Source organism: Labrus bergylta, chromosome 10 (assembly GCF_963930695.1).
Source record: "Labrus bergylta chromosome 10, fLabBer1.1, whole genome shotgun sequence".
In the NCBI taxonomy this organism is placed as follows: Eukaryota; Metazoa; Chordata; class Actinopteri; order Labriformes; family Labridae; genus Labrus; species Labrus bergylta.
In genome coordinates, this window is record NC_089204.1 from 15907996 (window position 1) to 15926266 (window position 18271).

Genomic DNA, 18271 nt, shown 5'->3' on the forward strand with positions numbered 1-18271 from the left:
TAGAACCGTTTTACAAGTTTACCAAAGACAGGACTGGTCTTTTTTAGTGCACTTACCTTTTTAACATAAACCCTGTGAAAGCTGTTTCTACATGGCTATAAATATGTTTTGTGTAAGACATTTTCAATCTCTATCTCGAATCTGAGATACAACTTCCCTCAGCGTCTGATGCTAAGGCTATTCATCTCTATCTTATTATCCGTCTTAATCTACCAGCTCATTCTAGCCAAATTCTCCAAATGGCATCACATCGGGAAACCCGCTGCTATCATCCATCCACCTTCAGCAAAAGGTCAAGAAGAGTGTGCTGGAGTCATAAAGCCCCTCATCTCATTATTTGAGCATTTCTCTGGCCGTTGGCAGGGGTGCAGTGCTGGGGAAATGGAATGATGTATCGGAGCTGGTCAATAGTCGATCTATAATGACTGTGTTGTTGGGCCTTCACTTTAAAATAATTTATATCTGGGCTGATCAATAACTAATCTTGGGCATAGTCAACGCTGAAATAAAGAGGAGAATGATGATGGTAAGGGTGTGTGTGTGTGTGTGTGTGTGTGTGTGCGTGCGTGCGTGGGGAGGGGATCTGCTAGAATGTGATGTGTGGGAAACTAATGCCCCTCACCTCCAGAAACACATGCACACACAGGTTTCTGCTCCACCAGGACATAAAGTAAATAATCACATAGCTTCATGGTGTGCTTTTTTTGGGGGCATGCTATTAATTTTGTGTCAAACTAAAATGGTTCAGACTTAGTTTGATATAAAACTCATTTTGTGTTTGTGACTCTTGTTCTGCAAGGTCGTTTATATATTTCCTTGTGTGCTGGTGCATAAAAGTGGAAATGTCCTTGTTGTTTACAAGACTTTACATTTTACACCTGTTTTGTGTGTGTGTGTGTGCGTGCGCATCTGTGCGTGTGTGTGTGCGTGTGTTGGCCTGTGGAGCTGAGGGGGCTGAACCCTCTGCCCTCAGATTAGCCCCTGCTTGATAGGATTAGGCTCTAATGACTGGGACTTGGAAGACAAAGGGAGTTTCTGCAAAGAGGCTTAGATATGGAAGAATTAGCAGCAACCTTCCATTGCTCTTTCTTTCTCTCTTTTTGTGCCTTTCTGCTGCCTTGTTCACCCCTTTTCTCTGCCTCCCTTCTTCTCTTTATGACCTTTCCTCTCATTGTCTCGTGCATACACATTGTCTCGGAATCTCTCGTAACACTCGAGCGCTTTCTTCTCTTTTCCCCCTACAGTCATCTGACAAGTTTGTGTATTTAAACACCTGTCAAAGATACACATCATATTTGTTCATAAGTAAACAGTCTCAAAAAGTGACAGGATTCTGGTCATAGTATTCAGGGAAAAAGCCTTGAAGAAAAAAAAGAAGAAAAAAAAAGAACTTGCCAGATTTCATAAATGTGCTGACTCTTTACCTCACTGCTGCCTGCTGCAAGCCAGAGTGGCATCCTCAATGTGCATATTAATCTGGGGTCTGCAAACTAGTGTGCGTCTATATTTTGCAATTATTTCCAAGTTTGGTGCATGACAGGAAAAAAATATTGTTTGTTAAATGTATGTATTTCTACAGCTATTTTTTTTTGCCATTTCTCCAAAAATAATTGTGCCATGGGCAAAAATATTGTTCTTTTAAAGAGTATGAATTAATTAATTTAATTAATTGTAAGTCAGAGGACATTCTCTCTTTCATTCCAGAAAACAACCCAAACTTAAGCTCTCCCAGGGAGGCATCAAACATCTGAAAACTCTTCAATACCAAAAAGTGCCGCAGTGCCAACTGTTCTGGGTTTCTCCATAGTCACCCTTATTAGCCTCTATGCTAAATGGTCTGATGCCCAAAGGCCCCGCTCAGGTTCTAATTGTCTCAGTCTCAGATGCTCCTGGAGAGCGGGCACCACCCGAGACGCAGCACAACAACGGCAAAGAAAGAGAGGGATTTAAGAGATTTTCTGCCAGCTTACGTAAGAAGAACAAGAAGCTGCGCGTGTGTTTATGCTGTAAAGATAAAACCGTTGGTGGATGAAACTATTAGAAGAGTACTGCTCAATAAGCCTTGGTATTTTAATTTGGAGCAGAGGGGGTGTATCTGTTTGCAGAGCAGAGCTCAAAAGTCCAAAACAGCTGGGGAAGAATTACAGAGGAGGCTAAAATAAAGACAGGGCAGGATTGGACTTAGAGATTTGTTTGGGAAACCGTGTACGGTGGTGTGAGTCAGAGGGCCGAGTGTTGGTTTACTGAGCCCCAGCTGGGCTCTAATCCGGCTGACGTTCATAAACCTGACTGGGCAGAGCAGAAAAACTAGAGGCTTTAGCACGAAGGCAGCACTGTGTGGTTGTCCACAAGCCAATCTCCTGTCAGTCTTAATCTAGTTATTGAGCTTTTTGTAAAGTTGAGTTTCATGCCAAAATCATCATCAAAAGGTCATCATTAAAAAAACATAGAGGTGTTAAGGTGCTACATTTGAATAGGCGAAGATTGAAAGTCATCTGCTCTCCTGTAAAAAATGGAACTTGCATTTAAAAACACACAATAAATGACTACATTGGCTAGATGTGTGAGTACTCTGCTTTGATTCACAGTAAAACGTTCAAAGCTTGGATGTGGAGGTGAAATCTGTTGATCAGACTCTGGGCATTTGTCTGCGGCCGCCACGTTTCACAAATCCTCAAAGCCGAATCAACTGCGTTTAAGGAGTAATAACGGTGACATCATGCCATTTTCCTAACTATCCCTGAGTTATGCTGAGTCCAATTTGCCCTAAAATGCTTTCATACACACACGCACACACGCACGCACGCACACACGCACGCACACACGCACACACACACGCACGCACACACACACACACACACACACACACACACACACACACACACTCACTCACAGACACACAGAAGAGTGGAGTGCATGAAAACACACACTTTTCTCCCCTGCATTGTACACTGGCAGTCTGTATGCTTTTATCTTGCACTAGGAACTAGATGAGGACCATATGCAGCCTCAGTGCGATTGTAGAGTGCTGAACTGGTAGAACAACAAGAAGGCGTTTTAACCGAGCAGTAAACGCAGGTAAGGGTCTTCATTAAGCCGGATCAGGTTGCACTGATGTTGTCAGCCGGAGACTGGCTCTCAGACGGGCTGTGTTTGTTTAGGTGTTTGTGTTTGCATGCAGGCTTATTTCATGCACATTCTGTCAAAGATGTAGCCCACCGAAAATCAGGAGAAATGTATAGCTGTGTTACTTTTTGCAGAGACGATGTGACTCCAGCATGAGAGGCACAATTAAGCTGTCTTAATGTCTGAAGGAACTAACATGTGATCTCTAATGGTTTTGGACACGTCACCCCATCAGACTCCTTTTTTGTCAAGCCTCATAGGTTAAAGGTCAATCTCTAAAATGTTTATGCGGAGCCCTGTGATGTTGACTCCCTCAGGAGATTCAGATAGAGCCACCCTGCTCCTAAATCACGGCTATTTCCACTGGTAGAAACAAACAGACGTTAGAGGCACAGGTCGAAAATAATTACAAAATAATTCTTCAAGTACTCTGACTAGATTTCTTTTACAGATGTGCAGTGACTTAAAAACACTAAGATCATTCGCTTATTTAAAAAAATAATGTCAACATGTCTGTTTTTTTCATACACGTTAAAGTTTGCGCAAAATCAATCACCTGAAACAAAAAAAAAACATTTTTTTTACAAGAACTATTATCTACGGAGCCCCTGAAGTCCCAAAAAGCAAAACAAACGTGTTTGCACAAGTTAGATGATATCTTGTGTGTATTAATTTCTTGAGCACACAAGATATTTTTTTTTACTTTTTGGGGCTTCAGGGGCTCCGTAATAATCACAGTATAGGTGTTTGTTCTTTCATTTTATAATGTTAACCTTTATAAGTTTACATACTGTTGGCTGATTAAATCTATACGCAACCAAATGTGCTTAGTTATTTTGCACTGAAGATTATTAGGGATAATCATTTAAATTGAGTGTATTCATTTCATTTCTTTTTTTCACTTGTAAAGTTTGTTTCTGTCTTACAGTGTCTCATACTTCAGCCAAAACAAAAGCAGATAAATATCTGTCAATACTTCAGAGTAGCCACAGGTGTAAGCACTGCTATCTGTCAAATTTGATACTATAGAAGTCAAGGGGTGAGATTATGACACTACACACAGAGAAAATCAGATTTCAGGTCATACTCCAGGATTTATAGAGAATAATAGGATCTGGGCATTTGGAGCCGTGCTGCAGTGGAAGCTCTGGTGGTTTTGGTGGTGAGGACAAAATCCAGGGACAATATAATCACTGTTAACATGTCAGTCCACACTGATTAACTCTGTCACTGTTTCTACACGCAAATCCTGCTTTTTCCCTCTCGGAAAAAAAAAAGCTGAAGTGGTCAGCGACTGTCGCTCGGTTTCTGCCCTTTTTTAAAAAATATGTACAGTCTGTTTCCTGTTTGGTTCAGCCCCCCCCCCCCCCCCCCAAAAAAAAAGTGAGAAAAATAAAACATTTAGATAAATGTTTACGTGACAGAGAAAAAAAAAACTTTTAATGGCTTAATTATTATTTTTATTTTCATTTATGTTATAAAACTATTTTGGGCCTTTTTGACTTCACTGGTTAGAACAGCTGAAGAGAGACAGGAAATGTTGGGAGGAGAGAGTGGGGGGTGGCATGCAGCAAATGGCCAAGGTAAGAGGCTGCAACAAAGACAAGGTTGCCGACATAACCGCTAGGCTACCAGCACCCTGTTTTTAATTTTTGAGTTCAAGAATTTTCTTAACCAAGAAAGCGCTCAAAATTTCAGTAATGGGTAAAAAAAAATAAAACATTTCAAACCTTAAAAAAACACATTAGTTCAAACTCAGTTTGAACAAAAAAATACAGCAATTAACAAATAAATAAAGCCAAGAGGCAGGTATGGACGGGCCTGTGGCACAGACCGTTCCCTGGACCTGAGCCTGCTCTGACTGTATACAAGAATGACTGAAGTGAACTACATGACTATACTGGAAAGAACACAAGACAGGCTGGACCTGGTCTCATTTCACATTCATAAATGAGTCTTACACAAAACTTTATAAAATGTTGTTTGTGTGTATAGAAGTAGTTTTTGAAAACAGTCGTGCAATGACAGTGTTACTGTACAGGTAACATCAAAATGTCACTCCAATTTCATCAGTTTGGTGTCATAATATTCCAAATTCTTCTGACTGTTTAGTAACAAATAACCCATGAATTGAGACATTAAGTAAATGGATAAAATAAATTAAACAAGAAGAAAAGTGCACCAAGAATAAAACAGATAATGCTACAATTGTGCAGGTATAGCTGCTCAATCATTTGGGGTATTTTAATGACAACGTAATGACATTTTATTACCCTCAAAGGGTTGGGGCCCCAGCAGATGGCTCCTTGGAAAGAGAAATCATGAAAGTCACAAGTTGTGGGTGCATTCAGGAAATCAAGGACTAAGCACAAAAAGTGTGAGGGAAGAATAATTATGCGAGGCAGGTGCTGTATAATGTGTGATAAACAAAGGAAGGAAGAAAGAGCGACAGAATAAAAGGTATAAAGATAGAAGTGTCAAACGTTAGCGTGCGCACCCAGTCGTCTGTTGTTGTCTTTTGATGGTTATGACACTTGTGATAATTAACAAAAGCTAAGTGGAATAAATTTACAACAAATCACGTCGCCTTGATTCTTGTGACAGTTTGCGTGTGGGCTTCAGAAGAACTTTTCATAGAAACAAGTTTGTGTCTCATTGTTTGAAAATCCTTGAAGGATTTTTTTTTTCTGTTACACAGCGGCAGTAGAATAATTGCTTCCATTTATTGCAGCGGAGCCACAGTTAACGTATTCTCTGCCCTCCACCGTGCCTCTGACATTTGCTGTTATGACAGGAATTCATGCTTTGAAAGCTTCTTTATAGGGTCGTAGAGCATTTAAGAGATCTTAGATGAGATGATTTGACCGCTGACCCCTTCATGAACTTCAGCAGAGATAACTTTGTTTAGGAGAGATGACTGCAGGTTCAGTGGTGGCCGCTGCAGTCAATCAGTGTGTTTGGTAATCTGATTCTCTGCTGCTTGGACGGACGGACGGACGGCTGCCCCTCGGCTGAACCTCTGATCAAGTATCCAATCTGATATGTGTGTATATATATCTTTTATTTTGAAACAAAAAAGAGTCTCAGAGTCTCAAACAAAAACCTCAGCCATGTTTGGATTTACTGACAATTATCAAAACTGCTGACCAGCACTATTAGAATTTTTTTTGTTGAGATTTTGGTTTTCAAGTCAGAAGCAGACATGTGACATAACCAAACGGTCCTCCTTTAGTTTTTCCACAAGATGAGATTAAAACCAGCACCAAGTAAAGTTAGCACATGGCTCTCCACTCCTTCTTCAGTATGCCAAAGCACACTGAGGCACCTGAATCTGATGGTATATCAGTGAAACCACATCTTTTGAAATTCATTATATTACGGTCCTTAATAATCCCTTATAGTGCTGCATTATTATTTTTATATTGTGTTGTTAAGTTTAGACTATTGGACGTTAACACTGGAACATTATATCACATGAAGGATAAAGTCTGAGAATCAAAAACTCTGCACTCCTTCAGCTACCTTTTATCTAAAAAGAATACCGTACATGTTTTTGCATGTTGTTGCTATAGAGGAAGTTTATGTGATCAATTATACTTTAGTACGTTTTAGTTTTCATGTTTTATTGATGTATCTATTTGATAATTTTATTAACATTTATAGAGATATAGAAGATGTACACTACCTTCTTTTACAAAAAGTTTAATTGAATACGTGGAAAGATCAAATACTGAGCCCAAGTCTGTTTGAAACTTTTCCTCTTTTTACATGAAGTTTATTTTTTCACAACAGAGTGACTCAATCAAAAAATCATCTGAAAAGCTTGATCTTATACCTCGTGTGTGTGTGTGTGTGTGTGTGTGTGTGTGTGTGTGTGTCTACCAATGACCATATGTTTACTGTAGGCAGGGTGATTTAGCTGGTCGTGGTTTAGCTTTTTATAATCTACTAATAGCTCAGCTAACAAAACCTGCCATCATCATCATCATGTTGAATGATTGTCTAATAATCAGAAAGAGGTCAATGTGGCTCAGTTTGTTTTTAAAGCCTGTAGAAAAAACATGAACATAATATTTATTTTTACTTGTTGTTTTTTTCCTGCTCAAACTATGTAAATCGTTTTAATTAAAGAAACATATAAATTAAGGGACAGAAAAGACAAAGGTGTATTTTTTTTTTTAAATTCTGGACTGTAAAATAAATTTCCTCTACTGACCTTTAAGAAAAATCTGGATTATAATACCAAACTTTTACTAAGTTTACTTAGTAAGGTTTTAAATTTTGACAGAAAGAAAATGTAGAAACTTAAATTTTGGATTTGAATTAGACTTATTGTTGTTTCAGAGTACATTTATTTATCAAATGAGGCTTTTTCATATCAAATTGTTTGTCCGTCATATAAATAATAATCAACCCGTTCAAATAATACAAATCTTCATATATCTATATCTTTTTTAAATAAACCTTACGAGATGCAAACTCAGTGATCTTCTGTGTCCGAGGAAGTTATTGAATTATTAATTAATAAATGTGAATCAAACCCCCTTTATATTTCTTCTTCTTGTATGTTTTTCTTTTTCTCCGGCGGGGTTTGCTGTGTTATTACCACCCGACCTCCCTGGCTGCACCCCAGCCCTAACTCACACCCATCCAAGAACAGATGAGTCTTCACACCTCCCCTTCAATCTCCCAGTTTCTTCCCCCTCCTGGTTTTATAGCTGGGCTCTGACACCCAGCTCCTCTCGTCATCGTCATCCTTCATCTCTCTCCCGTTTTCTCACTTTCCCTCCCTCTCTCTCTTTTTCTCTCTCTAAGGTGCTGATCAATTCACAGTCTCCCTAGGAGGTGTGAGAACCCTCACTCCTCTCCTCATCCTCATCCATCCACCCACTGCCACCCATACCCCTCCACCCAGAATGCTTGGCATCCCCTTTGCCCTTTCCTCACCCAAACCCCCCATAAACCCTGGCTATTTTTTTTTGGGGGGGGGGGGGGGGGGGGGGGGGAGGGGAGTTTATCTAATGATGATGATGATGAAACTCCTTTCCTTGTGTCCTTCCTTCCCTCCTTCAGTCCTTCTTTTTTTCACTCCATCTCCTCTCTTCCTCTGTCAGCTAAAGTGTCCGTGACACCATTAGCACACCTGAAATAATAGCAGTGGTGACAAATGCTGCTGTAAGGGGAGGGCAAGAGACTATGAGAGAGAAGGAGAGAGAGAGGGAGGTGTGTGTGATCCATCTATCTGCGGGGTTAATTCAGACTCAGCAGCCTTTCAGAGTAAAAGCGTGTTTGCTGACCCGGTGGCCGGTGGCACAATGTGAAAATTGACTGGCAGCATTCAGCACCAGCTATAATTACGGGCCTCTGCTTTGTGCGTGTGTGTGAAAGAGAGAGAGAGATTCAATGTACACATTTATACCTCTATATCCTGTACGTGTGCATCTAATTTCACACACTTCTCACCATATAGGAAAGCAGCTGTTCATCACATATGTATCTATAGGTGTGATGCAGCGACATCAGTGTGACTGTCACATCCCAGCAGCTCCTGGATCTGCTCAGGTTCATCCGTTTGCAGTTCTTTATCATCAATCCACATGTTCACATTAATGCAACACCTACAGCTCAGAGAGAAAGAAGCAGCGAGGTTATACTCAAAGGTCGACAACGGAGTGAAATGAAGCTTTAAAGAACATTTTTATTTTTGTTTAAAAGACAAGGATGTTATTATTTTACTCCAAACAATGTCTAAAAGGGTATATTCTTTAGAAGGCTGTTGAATGTGGATAATCCATTTAAAGCCTCCATCTTTTGAGTTTACTAGTTCTTTATCTTGAAATATGTTCATGTTTGGATCTCAGGAAGCTTAGTCTCAGTTTGTGTGTGTTAGCTGTATTTATAGTTTCAGATCTGTCTTCAAAAGTAAGAAAGACCATAAGACGCACTGGAGGTTTGCATTAACAGGAAAAAAATACCAAAGATAACTGGCAATATTTTCAGATTTTAATAGCATGGCAAAAATGTACATGAACAAAGATTAGGGAAAATAAACGAATACAATTCTCTATAAAATCAAACAGTATATTCTGTATTTTGTGCATCATCTTGAAAAAAAATAAAGCTGCTAACAACGCCACGGATTGAAGCAAAGATATGTTTAACTCAGGATTTACATGTCATGTGGTGTACTTTTTTTAAAGTCTCAATTACCTGAACAATATCTCTTCCTCTTTCTTTGCCTTTCTGAGCGTCGTGTAATTCCCATCCGCTCCGGTAGAAGGCGCACATGATTAAGCATTAATGTGTGTGAGAGTGGAGAGCACCTCACAGCAACATTTGGGCCAAACTGCAGCACCCAGCAAAAAGAAAGCTCCCAGAGGAGAGAGTTTAAACTGATTTCTTTTCTTTTTTTTTTTTTTTAAAGCAGAAGCTCCAACTGATTGAAATTAATACTACGATACTTTACATTATTTACATGATAATAAAGCTTTGATTTTACTCAATTAACAAGTAAAACCTTAAGCTGTTATATTTGCCATGGAGTTCTCAGTGCCATGTAATGACACTCTCAAGATAGAAATTGTAATTTTGAATAATCATTCACACAATCCGAGCGACAGTTATCCCCTGTAAAAAAAAAAAATCCCCTGTTAGAATAATTGGAGACAAACTACGTTTAACAGAAGTCTACGTTCAACTACATTTAATTTGTAAAACGATTATGGCGAATCAGATTATTTACTGTACAATGTAAAAATACTAAACGTGACATTTCAGCTCATTTCTCAAACTTCTGAAAACATTTCTCAAAGGAACTAGAAATCCCTTGCTTGTACAAAGCCAAACATCATTTTGTGACTGAATAATTTCACCCTGAATTTCACAGCCTCCAAACGCACCTTAATGAATCCGGCTGGTTATCCTGACAGGCGATAATATACTAGTAGTAGTTCCTTATAATTAGATAAGCTGTGAAAACATTGCAGCAGGTCTCTATCGGTCTTGGCTGTGCGCTGCAGCACTGACACAAAGCAGAGAGACTCAGAGGGGCTCAGTGGCCTCTGCAGATCCCAACACGTTTGCGCGCAGAGCTGCGGGGCTGCAAAAAGTTTGACCTCAGTTTGACTTCTCGAGCTGCCAGTTGCTCCTTTTTTCTTCAAACAGCAACAGGCAGGCAGAGATTGAGACTATTTCAGACGATAATATAGCTTCTCCTTGCTGGAATTATTTATGTCAAAACAACATGTGCGTGTAAAAATCAATATTCAAATGTAAATTAGTTAGCCTATTACTTTTTCTTAGCTAAAATAACTGGACATGGCTTGTCATAGTAAAATATTTGAAATTAAATAAATGCACGTATGAGTGAATTTCTGCAGGATTTTATAAAATGACATAAAAGCTGCAACTTTATTGTTTCCAAACAGCAGAAGTCACGCGCGTAGAAGGCGTCTACTAACGCGTCCATTTGTTTCTGCAGTCAAACATGCTGTCAATTTCCATCCAGCCATTTGAAAGTAATACCTGCTGATTTTATTGAAACGACTCACAGCATTACCGTCAACGCAAAGCGGATTAAACAGAAATGATGGTATTTGCCCCCCTGCTCTCTCTCTGAATGCCAAAATGCGCTGACCCTCACGGGAGAGCGACTTCAGGAGAGAAAGTGCAGCTCCGCTTCACTTTTATAGACGCTAATTGAAGAAGCTTAATTGCTTTATAATGCCATTGTAGTTATTTTACAGTGGTCAGGCGCTGATGTGTGCTCCTTTCATGTTAATTTGGCTTTAGCTTTTTTTTTTTTCTCTCTATGACCCTCTAATGTGTAATATACCTTGTGGTTTGGTGAGTCATAAAATCCTGTTTGACTTTCACTAAACCCACAAATTTAGCCGAAAGTAGATTTAAAACAGCAGGATTTTCTTTTGTATAAAATAACTGTCTTGCAGGAGGATATATCAGTGACGATAATAGGATTTTAAATAATTTAATATGCTATAAAATAAAAAAAAAGAAATCGAGTATGAGAGCTTCTACTCACCAGTTAATAATTAACAATCTCGACGAGCACAAGTTAACCGAGTTTATTATTTGATCCGGCGTCTCTGTGCGTAAAAGTCCGTGGGTCCTGCGCCGCTTCGAGGCTTTTCTCATGTCCGCGCCCCGGAGCCTCTCGGCCGGACTGCGGGAGGCTCCTAGAGTCTTTTCATGCCTGTATAATGTAACCCTTCGGATCTCAACGCTCTGGTTTTTACCACAGGAATCACCGCCGAATGTGTGAAGCCACATTATCATGTTATGACACCATTTCTGGCACCGGGGGCAGATGATCGATGACTGGACGCGCTGCACAGGGGGGGAAAAAAAACTTCAAGCAAGCTGTCACAGAGCAGCAACACCTTTGAGCGTAATCAGGAGATAATGTGGCTCGTTTGCACAAACTCGGTTTGTGTGTAAGGGTCTGAGAAATAAACAAAAGCGATAAAGGTGGGGTTAACCGGGTCATCATGTTGGAATGACCTTAAAATGAACAAAAACTAATTGGAAATGATGGAAAAACTTTACATTTGCGTTTCCCTTCGACACTAAACCTGCCCATGAAACTTTTTCTTATGTAATACAACTTTATATGTCGGGAAATATATATTTCATGCAGATTTTGAGTTAGTTCAACTTCTTAATTAAAAACCCTGATAGACGAAATGAAATAAGATTTGCACCACATTGTATTCGGTATGGACTCAAATATAAAGACATAACGCAGTATATTAACTCCTTTGTTAATTTAGATCCACGCATTGCTCTGATATCAGCACCTTCTCAAATGACTCAAAGAATCCAAGTGTCCCCTCCATAAATTAAAGCTCATCAATATTTGATCAAACTTTACTGTCTCAGGAACTCCTCTGAACGTCTTATTAAAAGAGAGACAAAATAGAGTGAATCACTTTTCTGAGAGAATAACTTTGACGACAGATTGTGCAGATTTGTTTGACGAAGTTTAGCCAAGGTGTGAGTGCATTTAAAAGCAAGTCATTTAAGTAATAAAGAGTGTGTGTGTTTGCTCGTGTGTGTGAGGAATAGCGAGAAGGAGACAGAGGAAGTGTAATGATCAAAGATTGTGTGTTTTGGTGAATTTACAGCTCGTGGAGGCTGACAGAAAACGCAATGTGTGTGTGTGTGTTTTCTACTCTTGGATGATGTTTTGTTTTGCGCCTCCTTGCAAAAGTTCTAAAACCGATCAATCAACCCCGAATCGATCATGTGGGGAGCCAATAGGGGGCTCCCATCCCTGAGCCTCTCTGCCATTGGATAGCCCGGGCAGACTGGAGCGACCCATTCAGCGCTGCTGTGGGGGAGAAGGACGGACGACATGGGAACTGTTCTTCAGACAGAAAAGATGCTTTGAGGAGCTGCTGTAGGGTTTTAATGACAGAAATCAGTATGCAGAACAAAATGTAGAGTCAGTATTTTAACAAACACTGCATTTTACTTAGAGGTTACAACCTTTTCATAATAAAACCATTGCTCAAAGATAAATAAAAAGTTGTAGTGATCTTTTTTATCAGCATTTCAAACTTGTAAAGGCATGTTTAGCCTGTGCGTTAATATGAAACGTATATGTAGTTGCATGCAAACGTGGTAAACAAGAAGACACTATGGAAGTAAAGGTGAGCTACCAGAGGAGCAAAACCTGCAAGACTGGATTGTCTGTACACTACACCCTGGATATCTTACAGAAAGCCACCAGAAGATTAACTTCGTGTTCAACTTTTGAAATTGATTTTTGAATCATATAAATTCAATAAGTTAGGCTCGCTCCAAAGTTCGTGTACAATTCAGAAATTGAGGCTCTTGTCAACATACCTGATAATATCACTTTCAGAGTTGAGCGATGGTTCAATAAGCCGATCATTAACTGTTTACAAGCACAGACAGTGCTGTCGGATGTCTACTTCCCAATTTTCAGAAGTATCAGTGATAACAAACGGCTCCAGACTGAAGAATAACTTCACTTTCTGAGGATGAGACCTGCAGCAGGGGTCATAGCTTGATATTCGGTGTTTATCCCAGTGTTGTTCCAGCTCGCGCTGTGGCTTGCTGGCTCTCGCAGGGTCCTCCCACCCCCCCTCCTCTCCGCACGACTTGCTGCAGCCCGGTGCGTTGTGTAAGACGCGACCTGTTATGGCCACCACTACTTCCGGGTTTCAGCAGTCTGGTCCAGATCCTCCGCTCCTCCTCAGCTCAACACACACATCCATTGTACACAAACGGGGCAGGCGGCTCATGCATACACACGCACTCACACACATACAGACACATCCACACACACACATCTACGCACACACGCTCAGCATCGATCGTGGCTCCTTTAAGAAAGCCTAAGCCAGAATTATCACCCCACCTCCTCTTGATCTCCTCTAGACGCTTTTGCATAAGAAAATCAAGCCGGGAGCCGAGAGTGATCAAAGAAAACGAGAGGAGAGCTGCTTCATTTTTTAACTCTGATTGTGACTATTAACGTTTAGGTGGTGCCGAGCCCGTGGAGACGCGCGTCGGACCATCATTCATCCAGTGCTTTTGACAAGCCCTCGCGTTTTGACTGACAGGCGGAGTGGCAAAAAGCCATGAGAGTCGCCACTTTTGTTTGAGGGGCTGTTTTATTTTCATCCTGGTTTTAGGAGAGGAGCCTGGCGCCGCTGCCCCGAGGAGAGGACAGCCGAGGACTGCTTCTCGCCGCGTCTGGGCTTAAACTTGCGCAGAGAGCGGGGGCTGGCTGCACAGTTCCGTGGAAAGAAAAAGGCATACGGGATTTTGGCTGAAACATCTTCCAGTTTATTTGGATTTTCTTTCTTCATTTCGTCTCCACCCTGGCCTCTGAGGGGATTTATCTAAAGTGAAAGGACGACCAGGGAGTCAGGAGGGTTATGGCGCAACGGGTACGTAGGGCAATCCCCCCCGAAAAAAGTTTCTCTGAGTCTGCTATGTCTGCTTGAATGCAATGCTGCGCTGTAACGTGGCTTAGTGACACACATACCCACACGGACACAGACTCGCGGCGAAAGTTTCTGTCGTATTCCTGACACATGGAGACGACCGTTTCATTTTTGGCGTCGTTTGGCACATTATTACGCACGGCCGCGTTCGTTTTGCTTCACGAACCGGCCCGCTCGGGGACATTGGATGCGTGATCATATCTCAAATCGGCTATGTTTTTTAGATTAGTTATGACAGCACGGTTACTGGAAGCAGAATGGGGGAGGGCATAAGGCAAAACAAATCTCCACATTTCTACTCAGACTGCTCCGACAGGACCCCAGCATTTACGAACAAAACATAAATCAGCTCTGTTTAACTCCACATAATGTACCAAAACATGCAATATTAGCACAATACCATGTTAGGCTGATTTTCTTAATGAGCTGATGACAAATTCTTTGATTCATACACGCTCCAGGGGCAGCTTCAGAACAGCGCTCGGATCTTCCCACGGACAGTCAACAGTGTAAAGCAGAGATGTTCGGGACACATTTAGCTGCTTAGTTTGGCTCTGTAGCTGCACCACGCTTGGGTTTGCACCTCTTTGCCTTTAGAGTCGAGAAGCTCAGCTTTAAGTGATAATGCTTTTTACTCTCTGCCTGACACTTGTTTGACACTTCGAGAGAGCACCATCAATAATTCAAGCCCCTTTTTAATCCGTTTGAGGTGCAAACATGGAGAGAAAATATTTTATTTTAGGCGTTTACAAACTTGAATTAGTATTTCTGGGTTTGACACACACCAGCAGATTATTTGATAACTACCAAATAACAGTGTAGAGACGATACAACAATTTTATACTGCAATATGAAACGTGGAAAAGTTTGAATATGCAGCCCCAGTTTAATGTCTTCTCAAAAGCACAACATGCGACTACTTAGGTTTGTTGCAGCACTGATCCCAGTGTGTTGGAGAGACCACGCACAGCAACAACATGCTGCACAGTTATGAGCCTTTAAAACTAGTAAACACGGCAAGTAACACGTTTAACACATTTGTTGTTGTACAAACTGATGGTGTTAAAAGCCAAGTACTGCTTGGTTAACGATAACAATAAAAAACGGCGCCAGTTGACCGAAGACTTATTTGTTTGCACTCTCAGTATTTTTTTAAAATGTTGAATAATTCAAATTAATTGTATTCATGTCGGGACAACAATGTTGACTGGGGAAAACTACTTTTTACTACTTAATTAATGTGTTTTCCTATCTTCAAACTAATGATTTTAAACAAGTCAGCAGTCTCTGTTTACGTTGACAACGACTTAAAAAATAACAGTGATTTTATGTCTTATTTGAATATGTTAAGAGGGTCAGTATTATGAAGAAAGCTTAAAAAGGGCAGCTCAGTGCAGAAGTACGAGGAAACCCCTTTGAATAAAGAACAATGTTAAAACATGTCCTCTTGTAATGGAAATTAATCATAGCCTACGTTTTGCCCTGTTTGCTGATTTTTACTCGAACTTTTTTTCATAGGAAATACACTACAAGTTTTAATTTAAATGATTTTGCAATGTATTCCTCACTTGTGCTTTTATAGAAAAGTTGTAACCAGAGTTTAATTCACTGCTCAGCTTGTGTATTCATTTGGTCCCGTGTGTTTGTTATGTGCAGTACGAAGACTTGCCCCACTACGGGATGGACGGGGTGGGCATCCCGACCACCATGTACGGAGACCCGCACGGCGCCCGTTCCATGCAGGCGGTGCACCTCAACCACGGGCCGCCGCTGCACTCGCACCAATACCCGCACACCGCCCACACCAACACCATGCCCCCAAGTATGGGCTCCTCCGTCAACGACGTTCTCAAGAGAGATAAAGACGCGATATACGGGTAGGTCCTGCGGGGAAACTCACGCTCTGACGGGCAGGCCTGGAGGGGCCAGCCGGGGTGGGTTTGAGGGTGCAAAGTTAGTACCGTAGTAAGAAAAACACCAGCGCAATAAGACTCAGTGATGTTATGCGGAAACATATGAAAGATAAAATAAAACTGGAGCTCAAAACTGCTGCAGAGGCGCAAGGAATTAGACTCGCTGCTTCTCTTTTTGTTTTATATTATTTTAGAAGAACTCTGTTTCTGTTGCATAAACGACTGAAAAATCTATTTGTAAATACAAAGTTGACTTGTGGATTCTGTCTCACTGATGTCAGTGTTTCACACAAAAAAATTGACTCCCAAGAAAAATTCTGGAACTTGTTCCACTTTAATTAGAACACGTTATTTATTTAAAAGTTTAACATGCGTAGTTTCTTTTTAAGTTTTAGTTTTGATTATATGCAGAATAATTAAGTTCTCTCTTTTCCAAACATTTTAATTAGGATTTTGCCTCTGATGAGCAAGTTTTTAAATAATGTAACACATGTTGTTAAAAGTAATAGCTAAATTCGCACGTAATTTATTAATTTATATAGGAGTTAATTAAAAATCCTCAGCATGATGTTTTCACGTTGACTTAAGACCCCAGGAACAGTTCGACCATCGTGCGCCATTTTCCTGACACAACTTTCAGCACATACGCAGCTTGCACATGTTTACTCTGATGACTTAAACACTTAATAATCCACAAATACGTGCACATTTACTGGTTTCAATCACACACACAAACACACACACGCCAGTTATCCAAAAGGAGCCCTGTGCACGGAATTAGTTTGACTGACTCTGAAGCCTTTATGCTATTAGGCACGTTTAGATTTAATCACAGAAGTCTGTCCGCTGTTTGCAGCCTTTCTCCGAGCCTCTGCATAATATAATAGCAAGCGGGCTGCAGCAGCGGTCCCCATGGGCGAGTTGTTGAAGAGTAGCATGGCTGGCTAAATCTAGCCTGGAGTAGTCTTGACCCCGGCGCTGTTCTCTCTGGTGACATTTGCTATTGTGTGTGTGTTCCCAGGCACCCCCTGTTCCCCTTGCTTGCACTGATTTTTGAGAAATGTGAATTAGCGACGTGCACCCCCAGAGAGCCCGGGGTGGCGGGAGGAGACGTCTGTTCATCGGAATCTTTCAATGAAGACATAGCAGTGTTTGCAAAACAGGTCAGGAAAGTTTGACTCTCTGTAATCCGCATGCTCGGGCTGCTGGAACTCTTACTTTGAAAGCATTATATGTGGACCTTTGATTTCTGTGCACTAAGTAAATTCTGGAGAAAAATAAAACCAAAAGTTATTTGAAAATGTTTGAAGTGCACATAGTGTGTGTGCTGTGTGTAAATAAACAATACGCAAATATATATCAATACTTGCATGTCACATTTATTTATTTTTATTATATATTAATAATGGCTTATAATATAAAATATTCATATTTTATATCAAATTGTGTTTGTTTTTAGATTCGGGCAGAAAAACCTTTATTTTCATCGAATCCAGAATTGGATAATCTGGTAAGATACATTTGATTTATTTTACTGTCTTTGCTTCAGCAGTTGTTGGGCATGTTTATAAGCGGGCTGTAGAAATGTGTCAGAGTGCCATGTAGTGCTGAAAAGTTTGAGCAGGATTGGAGGTGAAGCTCCTCTTTTTGGGGCTGTTTGATATCATGATGGCCCCCGGTAGTATCTGCAGATGAAGGGCCGCTGTTAGACAGCTGTCACAAACCTTTGAACTCAGCCTGCAAAGTTATTTTATTCAAGCTTTTTCACTTTGTACAGTTTGATACTGTGGGTGTGATGTGAGAGGAACGTTTTCCTGCTAATAGATCTCTGACTCTGAGGCTTATTGCAGCGCCAGGCTCTACTGTACGCCTGCTCTCCATATTGCAATAACGTCCAACTTTAATATCAGCCCCACATAAAATCCATTCACATGAATATCTTTCCTCGTCTGCAGTTCCTGTATTGAGAAAAACGTGTCTGTTTAATATCAAGAGATGTGAGCAGCTAATTTTTTATTGTGATTTTAATTTTTCAGATGATTCAAGCCATTCAAGTTTTACGATTTCATCTTCTGGAGCTGGAGAAGGTAATATTCCCTCACCGTATCTGTCCACTGTGCTTCACTTCAGACCTAAGGGCTGTATTTGCGAAAATGTATTTTTACTAGTCGGTTATAATTAGCGTCAGAATCAATCATGGGGCCATTTCTCTCCGCGTTTAATCACGACGCAAGC

At 40.6% G+C, this 18271-nt stretch overlaps 1 protein-coding gene and 1 long non-coding RNA gene across 3 annotated transcripts in view; one reads left to right on the forward strand and one right to left on the reverse strand.

Moving 5' to 3' along the window:
• Positions 1–8113: 8113 nt before the first annotated feature.
• On the reverse strand, positions 8114–13229 carry LOC136180360 (uncharacterized). The gene is made up of 2 exons (XR_010667048.1): positions 11168–13229; positions 8114–9753 (listed from the first exon to the last, which is right to left on the reverse strand). It is a non-coding gene; the product is annotated as an uncharacterized lncRNA (long non-coding RNA).
• Positions 13230–13352: 123 nt separating this feature from the next.
• meis1b (Meis homeobox 1 b) overlaps positions 13353–18271 on the forward strand; it is an 80297-nt gene continuing 75378 nt past the window's right edge. Inside the window, exons 1-5 of one of the 2 annotated variants that reach the window (XM_020639037.3) lie at positions 13353–14066; positions 15780–16000; positions 17058–17199; positions 17496–17546; positions 18073–18123. In XM_020639037.3, coding sequence (XP_020494693.1) covers positions 14055–14066; positions 15780–16000; positions 17058–17199; positions 17496–17546; positions 18073–18123 — 477 coding nt within the window. In that variant the 5' untranslated portion in view covers positions 13353–14054. The remainder of the gene's footprint in view (positions 14067–15779; positions 16001–17057; positions 17200–17495; positions 17547–18072; positions 18124–18271) is intronic. The other variant, XM_065959592.1, reaches the window with a different exon arrangement.